General features: G+C 41.8%; 1 protein-coding gene across 1 annotated transcript in view; it reads right to left on the bottom strand.

Annotated features, from left to right (window-relative positions):
* Nucleotides 1-15,378, bottom strand: part of RANBP17 (RAN binding protein 17) — a 271,515-nt gene that overhangs the window by 117,405 nt on the left and 138,732 nt on the right. The window contains exons 15-16 of the mRNA XM_084825522.1: nt 13,535-13,608; nt 8,927-9,007 (exon numbers count right to left, since the gene is read on the bottom strand). Coding sequence (XP_084681648.1) covers nt 8,927-9,007; nt 13,535-13,608 — 155 coding nt within the window. The remainder of the gene's footprint in view (nt 1-8,926; nt 9,008-13,534; nt 13,609-15,378) is intronic.

The raw sequence follows: 15,378 nt of genomic DNA, 5'->3' as shown, positions 1-15,378 counted from the left end.
CCTTTTAGCTCCTCTGCGTTTAGAGGAAATCATGAATGCAATAATGAAAATGAATACTGGGAAATCACCTGGACCGAATGGATTCCCAATTGAATGATATAAAACATTTTCTAGCTTTTTAGCCCCAAAGTTGTACCACCTCTGTAACCATATTTTTGAAGTGGGCTCTCTTTCTTCATCGTTAAATGATGCTTACATTACTGTGATTCCTAAGCCAGGCAAGGATCATACCTATTGTGCAAATTATCAGCCTATATCATTAATTAATGTAGATATCAAAATATTAACAGCAATCTTGGTCGATAGATTACAACAGGTCATGTATGTATTGGTTAGACTGTATTGATTAGTCTGTACTGGTTTAATAAATCCCAGGTGAGATTTATTAAAAATAGACAGGGGGCCGATAATCTTAGGTTAGTTGTTGATCTGGTTGCTTTAAACTCTGAAAGAATTGATCAGGCAGCCATCATTTCCTTGGATGCAGAACAGGGCAAAATTCATTGGAAATTTATTTTTATTACATTGACTAATTTTCCTACAGAATTTCTGAAATGGATTAAAATTTTATACTCGGCTCCTAGCACAAGAGCATTGACCAACGGTTTATTCTCAGCTTGCTTTTTTTTGTATTAGGGCAGGGCACCAGACAAGGTTGCCCACTTTCCCCATTGATATTCAATTTATGTTTGGAACCCCTGGTGTTTTGCTAATTTTGCTATTAGACAAAATAATAGTATTCAATGATGCGTCCATTTTGGATTAGAATTTAAAATTAGTCTTTATGCTGATGATCTTTTGTTGTTTATTTCGAGACTCCAGTCATCGGTTCCAGCTTTGATAAAATTGATTAATACCTTTGATGAATTGTCCGGCTATTCAATTAATTGGTCAAAGTCAGAAATAATGCCGACTGAACATACAATATACTCTAGTGTATTAGCCAATTGGCAATTTCGACGGTGCCCAGAGTTTATTACTTATTTGGGAATAATTATTCCTAGAGATATATCTCAAATGATTAGTTTAAATTTAAACAAGTTGATTGATATTTCACGAGATATAGATGGGCATCTTTAAAGTTGAGTTTATGAGGTAAGGTGAATACACTTAAGATGAATACCATACCCCGAATTATTTATATTATACGAGGGATCCCTATACTTATACCTGGCAAATATTTCCAAAAACTTAATGCTTTGTTTTGTAAATTCTTTAGGGGTTCCTCTCCACCAAGAATATCTTTAAAAAGGATGCAACTTCCCATTAATGAAGGCGGGTTCGGTTTTCCGAATCTAGCTATGTACCTTCGGGCCCATTTGCTGACCTCTACTAAATTTTGGTCTTTTCCACTCAAATTAGATTTCCCTCCGTGGTCAGTATTGAAATCTTCTTGTCTGGAGCCTCTCTTTAAATGGATGGCATTAGGTTCGTGGCATATTAAGGTAGACAGAGCTCCTCCCACAATTTTGGCAGTTAGGGAAGTCTGGCGTATAGTGTCACATCAATTACAGTTTGATCCATTTTCCCATGCTAAATTGACTTTATGGGGAAATCCAGATTTATGAATTGGCAAGACAATCTTTTTATGGCAGACCTGGACAGATAAGATGATTTTTAGATCAATTAGTGAGGGTTGATGATGAGTTTTTGTTATTTTCAATTTTGTGAGATCAATTTTATCTGCCAGCTTCAGCGGAATGGCAATATTAGCAACTGAAACATCTGTTGGTATCTAGATTCGGTCTGCTGCTTTTACTGCCTCGGAGTCTCTGTCACTATTGGAAATACTTATTGAAGCTGATCTGATGTATCAACCTACAATTCATGTTTATAAACATTTATTATCAATGAATAAATTTGACACAAGTGGTTTACAGCAGGAATGGAACAAGGAATTGGAATGTCCTATTTTGCATAATCAATGGACTGCCGTTTTGGCATCTGTATCAGATATTTCAGTCACAACGTCCTTTTAGTAAAGGCTTGTCAAATTCGGCTAATTGTTGAAGGTGTAATACAGTCAATGCTTCTTTTATTCATATGTTTTGGAAATGCCCAATGGCCGCCTCCTTTGGAAGGAAGTTATTGTATGGATAAATTTTGTATTGGAAAGCTCTTTAATATTTACTGATGTAAATGTTCTTTTAAATTACGTACCTGCTTCTTGGAACGTAATACATGGTCAGCATAAATGGATTTTTCGCACCCTTTTGGTTGCTAAAAGACTGATACTACAATATGGGAAAGATAAAAGCTAACTACCTATAACACAATGGACTGAAGTCGTAACAACAATAGCAACATTTGAAAGAGTGGTATATAGATGTAACTTGCAAATGGACTTATATGCAGATATTTGGTCTGCTTTTACTAAAGTTTATGTGTAACCTTTTTTTTCTTCCCCTTTTTTTCTCAAATATTGTAATGCTAGAAACTGAGGATTTTGAATAGGTTGTTATTTATTTTTTTTTAGGTTCTGTAGTGTTTTCAGTTTGTTTTGTTTTGTAAAAATTCACAATTATAAAAATAAAAGAAAAAAGAAATCACATGGATTTTGATAGGTCTATTCTAAGCATGACTAAATCTAGATTTAGAATAAGTCCTGCCAGACAAATCTGATCTCATTTTTTGATCAAGTAACCTCCCTTGTAGACCGTGGGGATGCTGTAGATATCATATACCTCGACTTCAGCAAAGTTTTCGACAAAGTGCCCCATGATATCCTGATGAGCAAACTAGCTCAAAGTGGGCTAGATGAAACAACGATCTGGTGGATCTACAGTTGGCTACAGAATCGGACTCAAAGAGTGCTTATCAATGGGACCTTCTCAAACTGGGGAGAGGTAACGAGTGGCGTACCGCAGGGCTCAGTCCTGGGCCCAGTGCTCTTCAACATTTTTATTAATGACTTGGAGGAGGAGGTGCAGGGAATGCTGATCAAATTTGCAGATGACACAAAATTGGGCGGGATAGCTAATACCCTGGAAGACAGAAACAAAATTCAAAGTGATCTGGATAGACTGGAGCGCTGGGCAGAAAACAACAGAATGACATTTAATAGGGATAAATGCCAAGTTCTGCACCTAGGAAAAAGAAACCAAATGCACAGTTACAAGATGGGGGATACGTTGCTCAACAACACTACAAGCGAGAAAGGTCTTGGAATTGTTGTCGATCACAAGCTGAATATGAGCCAACAATGTGATGTGGCTGTAAAAAAGGCAAATGCTATTTTGGGCTGCATTAATAGAAGCATAGCTTCCAAATCCCGGGAAGTACTAGTTCCCCTCTACTCAGCACTGGGTAGGCCTCATCTGGATTACTGTGTCCGGTTCTGGGCACCACACTTTAAGAAGGATGCAGACAAACTGGAGAGGGTTCAGAGGAGGGCAACAAAGATGATCAGGGGACTGGAAACAAAGCCCTATGAAGAGAGACTGAAAGAACTGGGCATGTTTAGCCTTGAGAAGAGAAGACTGAGGGGAGATATGATAGCACTTCAAGTACTTGAAAGGTTGTCACAGAGAAGAAGGCCAGGATCTCTTCTTGATCATCCCAGAGTGCAGGACACGGAATAATGGGCTCAAGTTACAGGAAGCCAGATTCCGGCTGAACATCAGGAAAAACTTCCTGACTGTTACAGCAATACAACAATGGAACCAATTCCCTAGGGAGGTGGTGGGCTCTCCCACACTGGAGGCATTCAAGACGAGGCTGGACAGCTATCTGTCAGGGATGCTCTGACTTGGATTCCTGTATTGAGCAGGGGGTTGGACTCGATGGCCTTGTAGGCCCCTTCCAATCCTACTGTTCTATGATTCTATGATTCTAGATCCAACCCATTAGGTCTGGGCTCAAATTAAAACAAGGAACATGAAGATATACAGACAATGGTTTCTTGGGACACAACTGTCCACCCCCCTCAAAAACAAACAAAAAAGTACCACAGAGAGAGGGAAGAGCCCTGGCTACAGTTTCACAGGACTGAAAGGAGCATGCCCAAGTTCAGGGCATGCTCTTAACATTATCTTGGTAGAATCACTAGAAGTTGCCATGAAGCATACTGCCAGGTGATATCCTACTAGTTCTTCTGGACCTCTCTGCTGCTTTTGATGCCATCGGCCATGGTATCCTTCTAGATCACCTGGTGGTGCTGGGCCTTCGCGGCACTATATTGCAGTAGTGCAGTCCTTCCTGTCAGGTCGTGTCCAAAAGTGATGTTGGGGGACTAATGTTCAGCCATAGTTGGTCTATGGTGTCCTGCAGGATTCTGTTCCGTCCCCTATGTTATTATCTATCTACTTAGGAGAGGTTGGAGCTTCGGAGTGGGATGCCATCAATATGCTAATGACACTCAGCTCTATTGCTCTTTGTTGACTCCAAAGAGGTAGTCAACATCCCTGAACGTTACTTAAGTTCAATAATGGGCTGGATGAGGGTGAACAAGCCGATTAAATCTAGACAAGACAAGAAGTGTGTTGGTCAGAAGAGAGCCTGACTCAGGGCCTGGGATTCAACCTGTTTTGGCTGGGGTCATACTCCCCCTGAAAGATGAGATTTGTAGACTGGGAGTGTTTCTGGATCCGACACTGTCCCTGGACCTTCAGGTGGAAGCAGTGGTGAGGAGCACATTTGTACAACTACATCTAGTCGCTACTTGTGGCTGTTCCCAGGTCAGTCTAATCTGGCAACAATTATCCATGTCTTGGTTACATCACTGTTAGACTATTACAATGTATTCTACATGGGGCTGCCCTTGAAGAGTATCTTGAAGCTTCAATTGATGCAAAATGCGGCAGCTAGGCTGCTAACCAATGCATTGTATCCTGGGGGGGAGGGGGGATCTTCACGACAACAGAATGAGAAGCGGGTTGGAGTATTACCCGGGTTTTCATGGAATTGGCTTTGGTCCGTCAGGGATACACAAAGCAAAATAAGCCAAGAACATCATCAAACTGGCAGGGACTGCTCAACCAATAAAAGAGGCTTGTTTCCCACCCCTGTCCAGGCTCTCGGGTGCTACTACATTATTATGATTAGAGAGCAACTAATTTTCCCATTTGTGAAGATTTCCCTGAAGAAACCAAAATCCCCAATTCTCCACTGCAGCATCTGAAGGCTCCTGAGAGCTCTCCCCACCCCAATTTCGCCACATCCCAATCTGCTGTGGAGTTCTTGCTCTCACCCAATTTTTCCCAATGTGCACACTTTTGCCTATTGCTTCCAACCCCCTCCCTTTCAAGACCCCCTTTCTCCTTCTCCCTACTCACAATGAGAAGCTCCCGTAAATCCAAGATTGTTACTGTGATAAAGCAGAGAAGAGACTTTACATAACAACGGAGAAATGACTTCTACAGAACATCAAAGAAGCACATCACAATAGTGATTTAAGACAGCAAGGGAGAAGTGAAAGAGTGCTATAGGGCGAGTTACTAAAGTTAGCTTCTAACCCTTTCACTGCAGGAGAACTAGATTTATTTCTTACTTCTGAGTAAACATGCACAGAAGTGGGGGGATCTGTTAAAGATTAAAAGCAGGTTACCTTAGGTGACTGAGTGTCCCCGTTACTGCGGTAATGTAAGGGATCGCTGCTGCGCTCTTGAGGATTTTCTCAATGGGAATGGGAAAAACTACTTCCATTGGGGAAACAAGAGGGAATGGGGAATCCCACCCCCTTGACCACATCACTGCCAGATCACAGAGGCACACCCAAGATTCAATGTGTGTGTGTGGGGGGGGGGACAAGGCACACTGTGGTAAAACCACTAGGGAGCCGCTTTCAGTAAAAAAAGTCAGAATAAAAGGAGTTTCAGAAAATGCAGCTTTTCAAGAGGGAAGTGGCTGGTTGGTAGCGGATTGGTGAGGGCGTTATTTGTTACAAAGGAATTCAGACTGCTCTAACGTCACACTAAATCGCTCGTGAAGACAGCCCCCTGATCATATCACCTCAATATTGAAAGATCTGTACTGGTTGCCAATTATTTTCTGGACTCAATTCAAAGTGGTGTTTTTTTAACCTTTAAAGCTCTAAACAGCTCAAGGCCTAGCTATTTAAGAGACCACATATCTTTGTATGAACCTGCTTGGGTGTTAAGATAAGCAGGAGAGGCCCTTTTGAAGACATCTTTGCTTGCAGAGGCTTGATTGTCAGTCATGGGGGAAAGGGCTTTGTCCAGTGCTGCTCCCAAGATCTGGAATACACACTCTTTGGAGTTGTGACTGGTCCTCACTCTCTCTGCATACAGGAAGGAGTAAAGAGACATATGTTTAACTTGGCATTTTAAATTGTTGCTATGATTATGGTTTTTAAAGGTTGTTTTTAATGTTTTACTGTTTTGATTTTTTTATGATTTCTATCTTCTGAAATCTTTGTAAGCCACCTTGGTTGGCTTCAGAAATGTGGTATAGAAATACGATAATTAACTTTCCTAAAGCAGCTGCCCGTTACCTTCCAAAGTTTTGGAGACAGGCCAGCGGCTTGGGTGATATGCGGGCTCCCAGTTTCTGATCCTTCATTAGCTTTTTTCTTAGAAAACTGGAAGCACATTATCCCAGACAGGAGTACCTGAGGAACCATTTCTGTCTAAATCACCACTGCAGATTCTCAATGCTTGAAGAATAAAAAGAAGAAGCAGGGAAGGGAAATGAAATGAGACACCAGGCCAAGACTGTATACCTTGTCCAGTTACTTTGACACAGTTCAGACAATAACACAGCCCACAGTATATAAACTGTGGGTTGTTTGTGAGAGGCTGAAAGTGAGCAAATGTACTGGCTCAAAACCACTTGCCTACTTCCACTTTGCTAAACAACCTAGGAACACCCCATTCCTGGGTTGTTTGCAATGACTTCCATACCCAGAACTTTGAGTTGTTGAGGGAGAAACAACCCAATTTTAACCCATGGCTTGTTGGGTTAAAACTCTGGTTTGTTTCTCCCTCAACAACCCAGAGTTTCGAATGTCACAGCAAACAATACCATTCCTGGGTTGTTTAGGAAAGTGGAAGTGGGCAAGAGCCCCCAAACAACTATGGTTTGTTAACCATGAGTATTTGATCGTCCACACCTGGTCTGTATGTTACACTTCTACATTAATATTTCTTGAGTTTCTATGTGTAATACTAAAATTAGGATTGTTCTATGATGGACAATCCTCTATTGAAACAAACTACCTATTGTTCAATTGCAAGATCCAATTTCATTTTCTGTACAATACATTTTAAATAGCGCATTAAACCAAAGAAGCCAATTCTACTTTCCAAAACATTTCATGGCATTCAATCCATGCAGCGATTACACATGAAGAACATCTTCAAGCAGGCATGTGCATAGGCATTATGCCAAGGTGTTACAAGAATAGAGGGCCTCATGTCCTCATCCACTTGTTCCTACTTAAATACTTTGTCAACAACCCCAAGCTCCATGCCCAAGTTCCTTGACCGTGTGTGTGTGTGTGTGTGTGTGTGTAAGAGGGGGGGGGGATGACTAGACAGGGATATGGGAGGCACACAGAGGGCCCCATTTCCCATACAGCCTGACACATTGGGTGTCTGTGAGCACATGCTGATGGGGAGTGGGGGAAGCTGGGCTCTGGTATGCTCTTCTAGGATCCCTAGGCTTTCAGGTATAACATCTGATTTTCACTAAACTTTCATGGGTTCAGCAGTGCTGTAAATTTCATTTTCAGGTGCTTAATTCCACAACTATTTGTAGATATCAGAACAGATTCCTACTCATTTTTTATTCAAATAGCTTGATGACAAAACAAAACAAAAAACAAAACAAAGAAGATCTGCGATACTATATTAACCTGGATGGCCCGATAACCATGGCTTAAACAAGCCACAGTGGCTCATTTAAGCTGCGGCGCATGTCAGACACCATTTGCCTAATTACCCGCGCAGGCATGGCATGTTGTGTCATCCGAATCTGGACAGTACGGCTTGTTTGATGGGGTACCAACCCTCAAGTAACCCAAAAGGCCATTGAGTTATTTGAAGATTGTTTCTCCTTCAACCAAGCCATGCTGCCCGGGTTCAGATGACTCGACAAACCATGCCCAGGTGGGTAATTAGGCAAATGGTGCCCACCACACACAGGCATGTGCTGCAGCTTAAACACAGTGGAGCTTAAACACCACACACCACCGTCACCGTGGCTTGTTTAAGGTGTGGTGATCAAGGCTGGCCCTACCATTAGGCAGAGTGAGGCGGTTGCCTCAGGCAGCAGATGCTGGGAGATGGTAACAACATGTTGGAGGATAGAACTGTGTGCCACGTGGCCTGCCCTGTGCCCCCTAAGCTAGTCTGCTGCCTTCAGACAAGCTTAGGGGGCTAGTCTGCTGTAGTGGAGGATGCTGTCCCATTGCCAGTGTTGAAGACAGATTCAGCTGCCACTCCGATTGGCATTTGTACATGGAATGGGAGGGGATGCCATCTTGTCCTTTGCCTCAGGCAGCAAAATGTCTTGGGCCAGCCCTGGTGGTGATCATGCAAACTGGGGCATTGTGACTGACCCCAAATGTTTAACTAAGTGCTCAATGGGCTTCGGTTATCAAGCTACATTAGCAAAACCAAAACAATAAAGGAGCAATCCATATATAGGCACACGGCACTTGGAGTCATGCAAGAATGCCCCTAGTCCTCTTTGGTATTCATTATCCCAGCTTTTACTGACCAATTTAAGACAGAAACCAGAACCAGGTTTATCTGAGAGGAAAACTGTGTGCAAAAAAGCAAGAGAGCATTTTTAAAGTGTACTAAGCATTGAAAAGGCTAAGGTGAATTAATATTTAAATATTAACTATTCCCACAAATATTAAAATTGTTCAGCATGAAAAAAGTCAACAAGAAAATGGCTCACACTCTACAGTTTTCTAAACTATGCAGTTGGTAGGTCCTATAATGTACAATTAAAAGGATATCCAACAGAAAGATCATTTAGAAACTGAAGAGTTCTTGAAATCACAGGCTCACATCGTCCCCAGTATTTAAGATTTGTAACACTACAATTAAAAAAAGAAGAAAGGTTAACAAAGGTGTTTTCTAGCCAGATGTCAACTTAAATATATACATACACATAATGTTAGGGCTGTATTCCATTATGTTAACTCATCCATCTACTATTTTTAAAATGTATAGTATCATATAGAAGTAAGCACAACTGCACAATAACTTCATCATTTTATGATCCAACACACACTAGTAAGCATTTTCAGTTTTTACTACTCCCGAGTCCCCATTGTACCTGTATGCTGCTTAAGAAATCAAGCATGATTGATTCTGATCCAAAGATCTGTAGGAGCTCCAGCATACAAACAGAACCCGTGCACTCCATGGGTCTTCCCACTAGCTTCAGTGTCAAAGCCAGCTCCATGCATGCAATGAGATGATGCCCCTGGCACTGAAGTGGAACAGAAAGTTGTGTCTGTGTACTGGCGCTCCTACTTGCACATGGACACGCTACTAAACTGGAGCAATGATTGGTTAGGCTACATTGCAGCTGACTTAGTAAGGATCTGAAAGATACCTGTGAACTTTAGGAATTTTTTAGTTCTCAATATTCTTGTGCTATTCAAGTATACTTATGTAAAGGATGTCAACAAAATGATGGCATCTTGAGTTACACAAGAAAAAAAAATGCAAGCCTATTTATTAAATTTGTGTAACACTTCCCCAAAGCAATATATGATAAAAAGACATGGAAGTAGTCTTTATCCTGTGTTGTCTCAGTGGTGTTCAGCATAATTTTGCCTTGCAAAAGGGATGATTGAGTAATAAGTGCCTACAAACCACTGGAAAGTTTAACTGTTGGTGAAAATTTATTTATTTACAGTATTTTTACCTTGCTCTTCAGTTAAAAAAAAGGCTCCCTGAGCAACTTATAAAGTTTTAAAAATCATATATGGACAAAAGAAAAAAAAATACAGTATCATTTGCAGGCATTAAAGCAGCTTGATCCCTGAACAGCATGCATTCCCTGCTGCTTTAGTTTCAATCCTGTGCTTCCCTTTCTAGTGGTGGCAAACAAAAAGGCATTATTCCTTTCATCATAGGAGTCTTGAATGCAAAACATCATAGGTAGTATCCAATGTGAGCTTTGTGTGGGCGGTCCAGGGCAGCTGGCGGCAGCACATGTGTGGCTCCTACCACTGTGATGTAGCACTTCTGGGGGGGGGGGAGCACCGAAATGAGCAGAAATGCTAGTTTCTGGAAAGGTCATGCCACGCCCCTTCTAGAAACCAGCATTTCTGCTCATTGCAGCGCTTCCCCCTGGAAGCGCTACGTTGCAGCTGCCAGTGGTAGAGGTTGGATACAACCCCATGTATTTTAAAATTCTTTGTTTCAGAATGTGTGCACAAATAATTATGGCTGTGTACATGCAATTATTCTGGGAGTAACTCTGCCCAGATTTGCTTTACTGCCTCTCCTCTTTCCAAATGAGAATGTTGTCACTGAATCATTTTTGTTGAAAAAATCGGGGACGGGAGATGGGAGGGCATCATTGGTTTTAATTGCTGTTTTAATTGTTGGCTTTTATTGTTTTTATGTTTTTATCACTTTTAATATTTTAACTGTTTCTATGTATTTTATTGTTGTAAGCTGCCTTGGGAGGGCTTCTGCCCTGAAAGATGGCCAAGAAATATTTTAAATAAATAAATAAATTAAATAAACACACACAGTTAATATTATTTTTTAAATGGATAATCCCAGGGACCAAATCCAGCCCTTCAGGGGTCCCAATACGGCCCTCTGGGGTTCCCCAGTAGCCCATAGCCCCTTCCTCAGGCCCTACTCCCTTCACCTCAACCACTGGTAGTTTGGTGGTTTCCCAGGTTTTGTGCAGTTTTTCCCCTATTCTAAAATGTTGAAATGCCTCTCCTAAGGTTTAGTTACTGGCAGTAAGAGCACTGAGCTAAACTATGCTGGTATATTTGTTTTTTTGGAGCCACCCCTTTTGCATTCAGTCCCATCCAACACTGGAATGTGCCCATTCCCCCTCCCCCCCGCCCCCAAGCCGGCCTTTGGGCTGAAAGAGGTTTTGCAGGTTATATAGTTGTAAACCTTACAACAATCCCATAAGGTAAGTCAGTATAATTATCCCCCATATTGCAGGCTGAGTCTGAGGGAGGGAGGGAGAGGCAGGCTTGCCTAAAGCCACCTAGTAAGCTTATGGCAGATTCGAACTGGGTACTTCCTGATTTATAGCTCAGTTTCCCAGCCTATCTGTCCTGGTTTGAGGCAAACCATACTTTGCCATTTCATGATCAGGCAAAGTATTATTTCTGCTTGCCTGCAAACGAGGATCAAACACTGGTATGTGCCTTCTGAACAGACTCATTGAAAATAACTTGTTTATTTATTTGTAATATTTCCACACAGCTTCTTATTTGCACAAATCGCAAAGCAGTTTACTACAAGACCATAAAAAATACAACAATACAACGAACACACAATAATACAATATTAGAGATTGTTCAAAACAACTCATGGCTAGGGGAAAGCCAAAGTAAAAAAGATACAATTTCAATAAACAACTAAAACACTCCAGTGTTGAGGCCTGATGTACCTCTTCAGGCCCAGAGGAGAGATCACTTTACAGGGCTGGTGCCACCCCAGAGAAGGCCCATCTCCATGATGCCACCAAATGGAAATCCATAGGCCATGGAATTAGGGCCAGCCCTCCCATGAAGCGGGGTGAATCCCCTGCTTCAGATGGCAAATCAGGAAGGGTGGCAGATCCCACCTGCCTGCTGCTGGAAGTCCCAATGCTGCTGCTGCTGCCAACCCGACCATGCTATGCATCTTAAAGTGAGGCATAAAGGGGATGTTCTCAAAAGCCTTGCTGGCCACTCTCTTGCCGCGGCAAATGCTGCAGCAGGAAAGCAACCACTGAAGCTCTCCAAAGCAGCTCCTGTTGCCATCAATGCTCAACCTGTGCCTCACTCTGAGTAACGCATAGGCAGGTGGCCACTTTGCAGAGCTGAGCAAAAGCCACAGAAAGAGAGCATTGGGCATGGCTCTACACAGAGCCCACCCAGCTGAAATGCCTCACTCTGAGGGGTCCTTTTTCAGAGTGAGGCACTGGTAGGGCTGTGACCTTGGAGACTGCCTGTACTGCCATGGCACAAGCAGTCTCCAGGGCCACCTCCCCACCAATGCCTTGCTCTGAAAAAGGACCCCTCAGAGCAAGGAATTTAGGGAAAGGCGGGCAGGGGGTAGCTCACACTCAGCCCCTCGGGAGCAGAGCAAGGCAGCTCTCATTTCCCCTCCCCCAGCAGTGGCATGTGCCCTCCCTGACAAGAGCACATAGTGTGTGGCAGCAGAACGTTCCCCCCCACTCCCCAAGGTGCACAGCAGCTTGCGTTCCCCCTCCCGCAAGGTAGGAGGTCTTGCACCGGCCCTACACAACATGGGCAACAGGGCCTCCCCTGAAGATCGTAGTGGCCTGGGAGACTGGTATAGGGAAGACGTTTGTTGAGGTAACCCAGTCCCAAGCTGTATAGGGCTTTGTATACAAATGTAGTACAAAGAGTGTTGGACTGAGAGCTGGGAGTTCCGGGTTCTAGTCCCCACTTGGCCATGGAAGCTCACTGGGTGACCTTGGGCCAGTCACACACTCTCAGCCCAACCTACCTCACAGGGTTGTTGTTGTGAGGATAAAATGGAGAGGAGGAGGATAATGTAAGCCGCCTTGGGTTCCTTGCAAGAGGAATAAAGGCGGGATATAAATGCAATAATAAAATAAATATAAATAAAATAATGCCAGTACCTTAAACCTAGCTTGGTAGCAGACTGGAAGTCAGTGTAGATCCTTTAGCACAGGTGAAATATGTGTGCAGTGATGTATCCTAGTCAATAACCTAACCGCTGCATTCTGTCCTAGCTACAGCTTCCAAACCAGTCCTAAAGGCTGTGTAGATCTCAGTGGCCAGGCTACCTCTGTCCATGAATGGGCACAGTTGACATACCAGCTTAAGCTGGTAGTAGACGCTCCTAGCTATGGTGGTCAACTTAGTTCAGATCCTATGGGGCCAAGAACTGAATTCTCCTCCCCAACACTAGTTGTGTCCAAATCCTTCTTTAGAACGAATATGACAAAACAGCCATGAGAAGGAGGACTTTTTCTTCTCATAGCTGTCTTGTCATTATTCCTTCCATAGAAGGATTCGGATCAATGTATCAAGCCGCTACCTAGAAAGTCAAAATTTGTTGGAGGGAAGTAGCAAGATCATTTTTCCTAATTTTACAATGTATGATGATCAGGATTTAAAATCTGAAAATGAGGAAGGTTTTGTTTAAAATACAGTCAGAATGGAAATAACAAGAGAACATGGTTAACTAGTGCCAAGGAAAACAGAACAGAATGGAAAGGGGAGCCTGAAAGCTACATGGATTATATGCACATATTACATTTCAAATTTTAAAAATTAAGGCATGAACTATTAGTATCATTTATATTAAGTTTAATGTTTAAATTTTAAACTTTGAAGACAAACACCATTATAGAAATAACTCAGATGTGAACTCACATTTTTGCCATAAATGTGTCTAGAACCTGGTTGTCATCTGTTATTCCCAAGACTTCTGACATTCGAGCATAAACCTGGAAAAAAATTCAAGAGTGGCATCTTAATAACCCACCAGTTTTCAAAACTTTTATTGTTCTGAAGAGATCTCTTTTTTCTTTTTGGCAGCAGGTTATAAGCACACTGGCTGTTTTGGTTTTTTGGTCATTCAATTCTATTGTGGCTATATTAGGTATGTGTCACTTTTAAAGGCTGAAATTATGGGTCAACTGTATTTCTCCTCCCCATACTTATGTTCTATAATCTTTTTACGTTATACAGTTAAGAAAGCAAGTCATTTTTTCTCAAGAAGCTTGTGGTGACTGAAGCAGACTGAAATGGGTAGACAATAGCACAAGCTAATACATGTGGAGTGAACCTATTCATGTTTACTCAGAAGTAAGTCCTACTTAGGTCAATGAGGCTTGTTCTCTGGTAAATATGCATAGGGTCACAACCTTAGTGGCATAGGTTTATATGTTCTTGGAACTTTTTGCTAACATATTAATGGCAGGCTCTCTAACCTAATTGCCATGTTTCTTGTCCTCCACCCTCCATGTTCTCTGATATGTGTCTCTCTGTCTGCCAAATTACAATCATATGTCTTGAACTAGTAATTCAAGAAATGACCCCATCTTGGTTATAAATTTGAGTTCTGTTCTACAGTGAATTATTAGAATAATTATTCCCAAAGGTTGAGTTAGTTTGTTACTTGCATGAAGTTATACCATATTATGTTTCTACTATTAATAAAGTTTTGGGCACTTTTCAGTGTACAGTCTAATTTACCCTCAAACAGAGTCTGTGAGATAGGTTAGAGTAGGGGAGAGAGATAATAGCATGCCCAAGTTATTGACAAACCTTGTCCTAGAGCTGAGCAGGGATTTGAACACAGGTCTCCCAAAGCTAACATTATAAATCACGGTAGCACCCTGGGAAGATCTATTTGAATTTATATTCAAGAACATCAAAACCAAGACGTTGCACAAGCTACCTGTTACATGATTGATCTATGCTATGTTGCTGCTAATGATTCTCAAATTTTGAACCCACCATATACCTTAAGAAATTCAGATGTTTTAGTTTCAAAGTGACAGTTTTAGTTTCAATGGGCTGTATCTAATGATGTCATTCCACTAGCAGAAAGCTACTCCCTCTTGTGTAAACCGTTTTCATCCTTGCGCAACTTCCTCTGTACATGCCTCTTGTGTAAACCGTTTTCATCCTTGCGCAACTTCCTCTGTACATGCCTTTGTAGAAGCACCTTCACTACTCATTATCTTTTCGCTGTGCTGTTGCTTATGCTAGTTGCACTAGTTGCTTCACTAGCACTTGCGCGATCACTAATGGAACACACAACCACTAGGGGAGCACCACCTCATATACCTTTGCTGCTAGTGTTATGTTGGATACAACCCTATGTTCTTATCTCGGACTCTACTAATAAGGCATCCCTCTCTCTTTATTCTTGTGGATATGTGCTACTTTGTATGAGAAAGTAATCTTGAGATCTTTGAAAAATATTTCATATGTTTTTAAATTAGAATGAAAAAGGAAGTCACGTCCAACACTCATAGCATTTATCAGGGCTTAACAGCAAGAATATGGCATTCTATTCTAAATACATGTCAGACTTTCAAATTGACAATAATCATTTACTGTGATTAAAATCTTTCCTATGCTGGGTGATTACGTTAGGGTTATAATAGCTGGGTTATGGTTATGACAGGACAGGACAGCAACCATCAGATTCAAAGAAAGCTATGCTAGGCTTAACAAGGGATAGCCATGATTAACAAGGGATAGCC

Source organism: Heloderma suspectum, chromosome 1 (genome assembly GCF_057233095.1).
Source record: "Heloderma suspectum isolate Gila_16-S chromosome 1, 16-S_ref, whole genome shotgun sequence".
Lineage (NCBI taxonomy): Eukaryota > Metazoa > Chordata > Lepidosauria > Squamata > Helodermatidae > Heloderma > Heloderma suspectum.
Note: the sequence above shows the minus strand (reverse complement) of the source record. Positions and strands in the feature narration are given on the sequence as shown.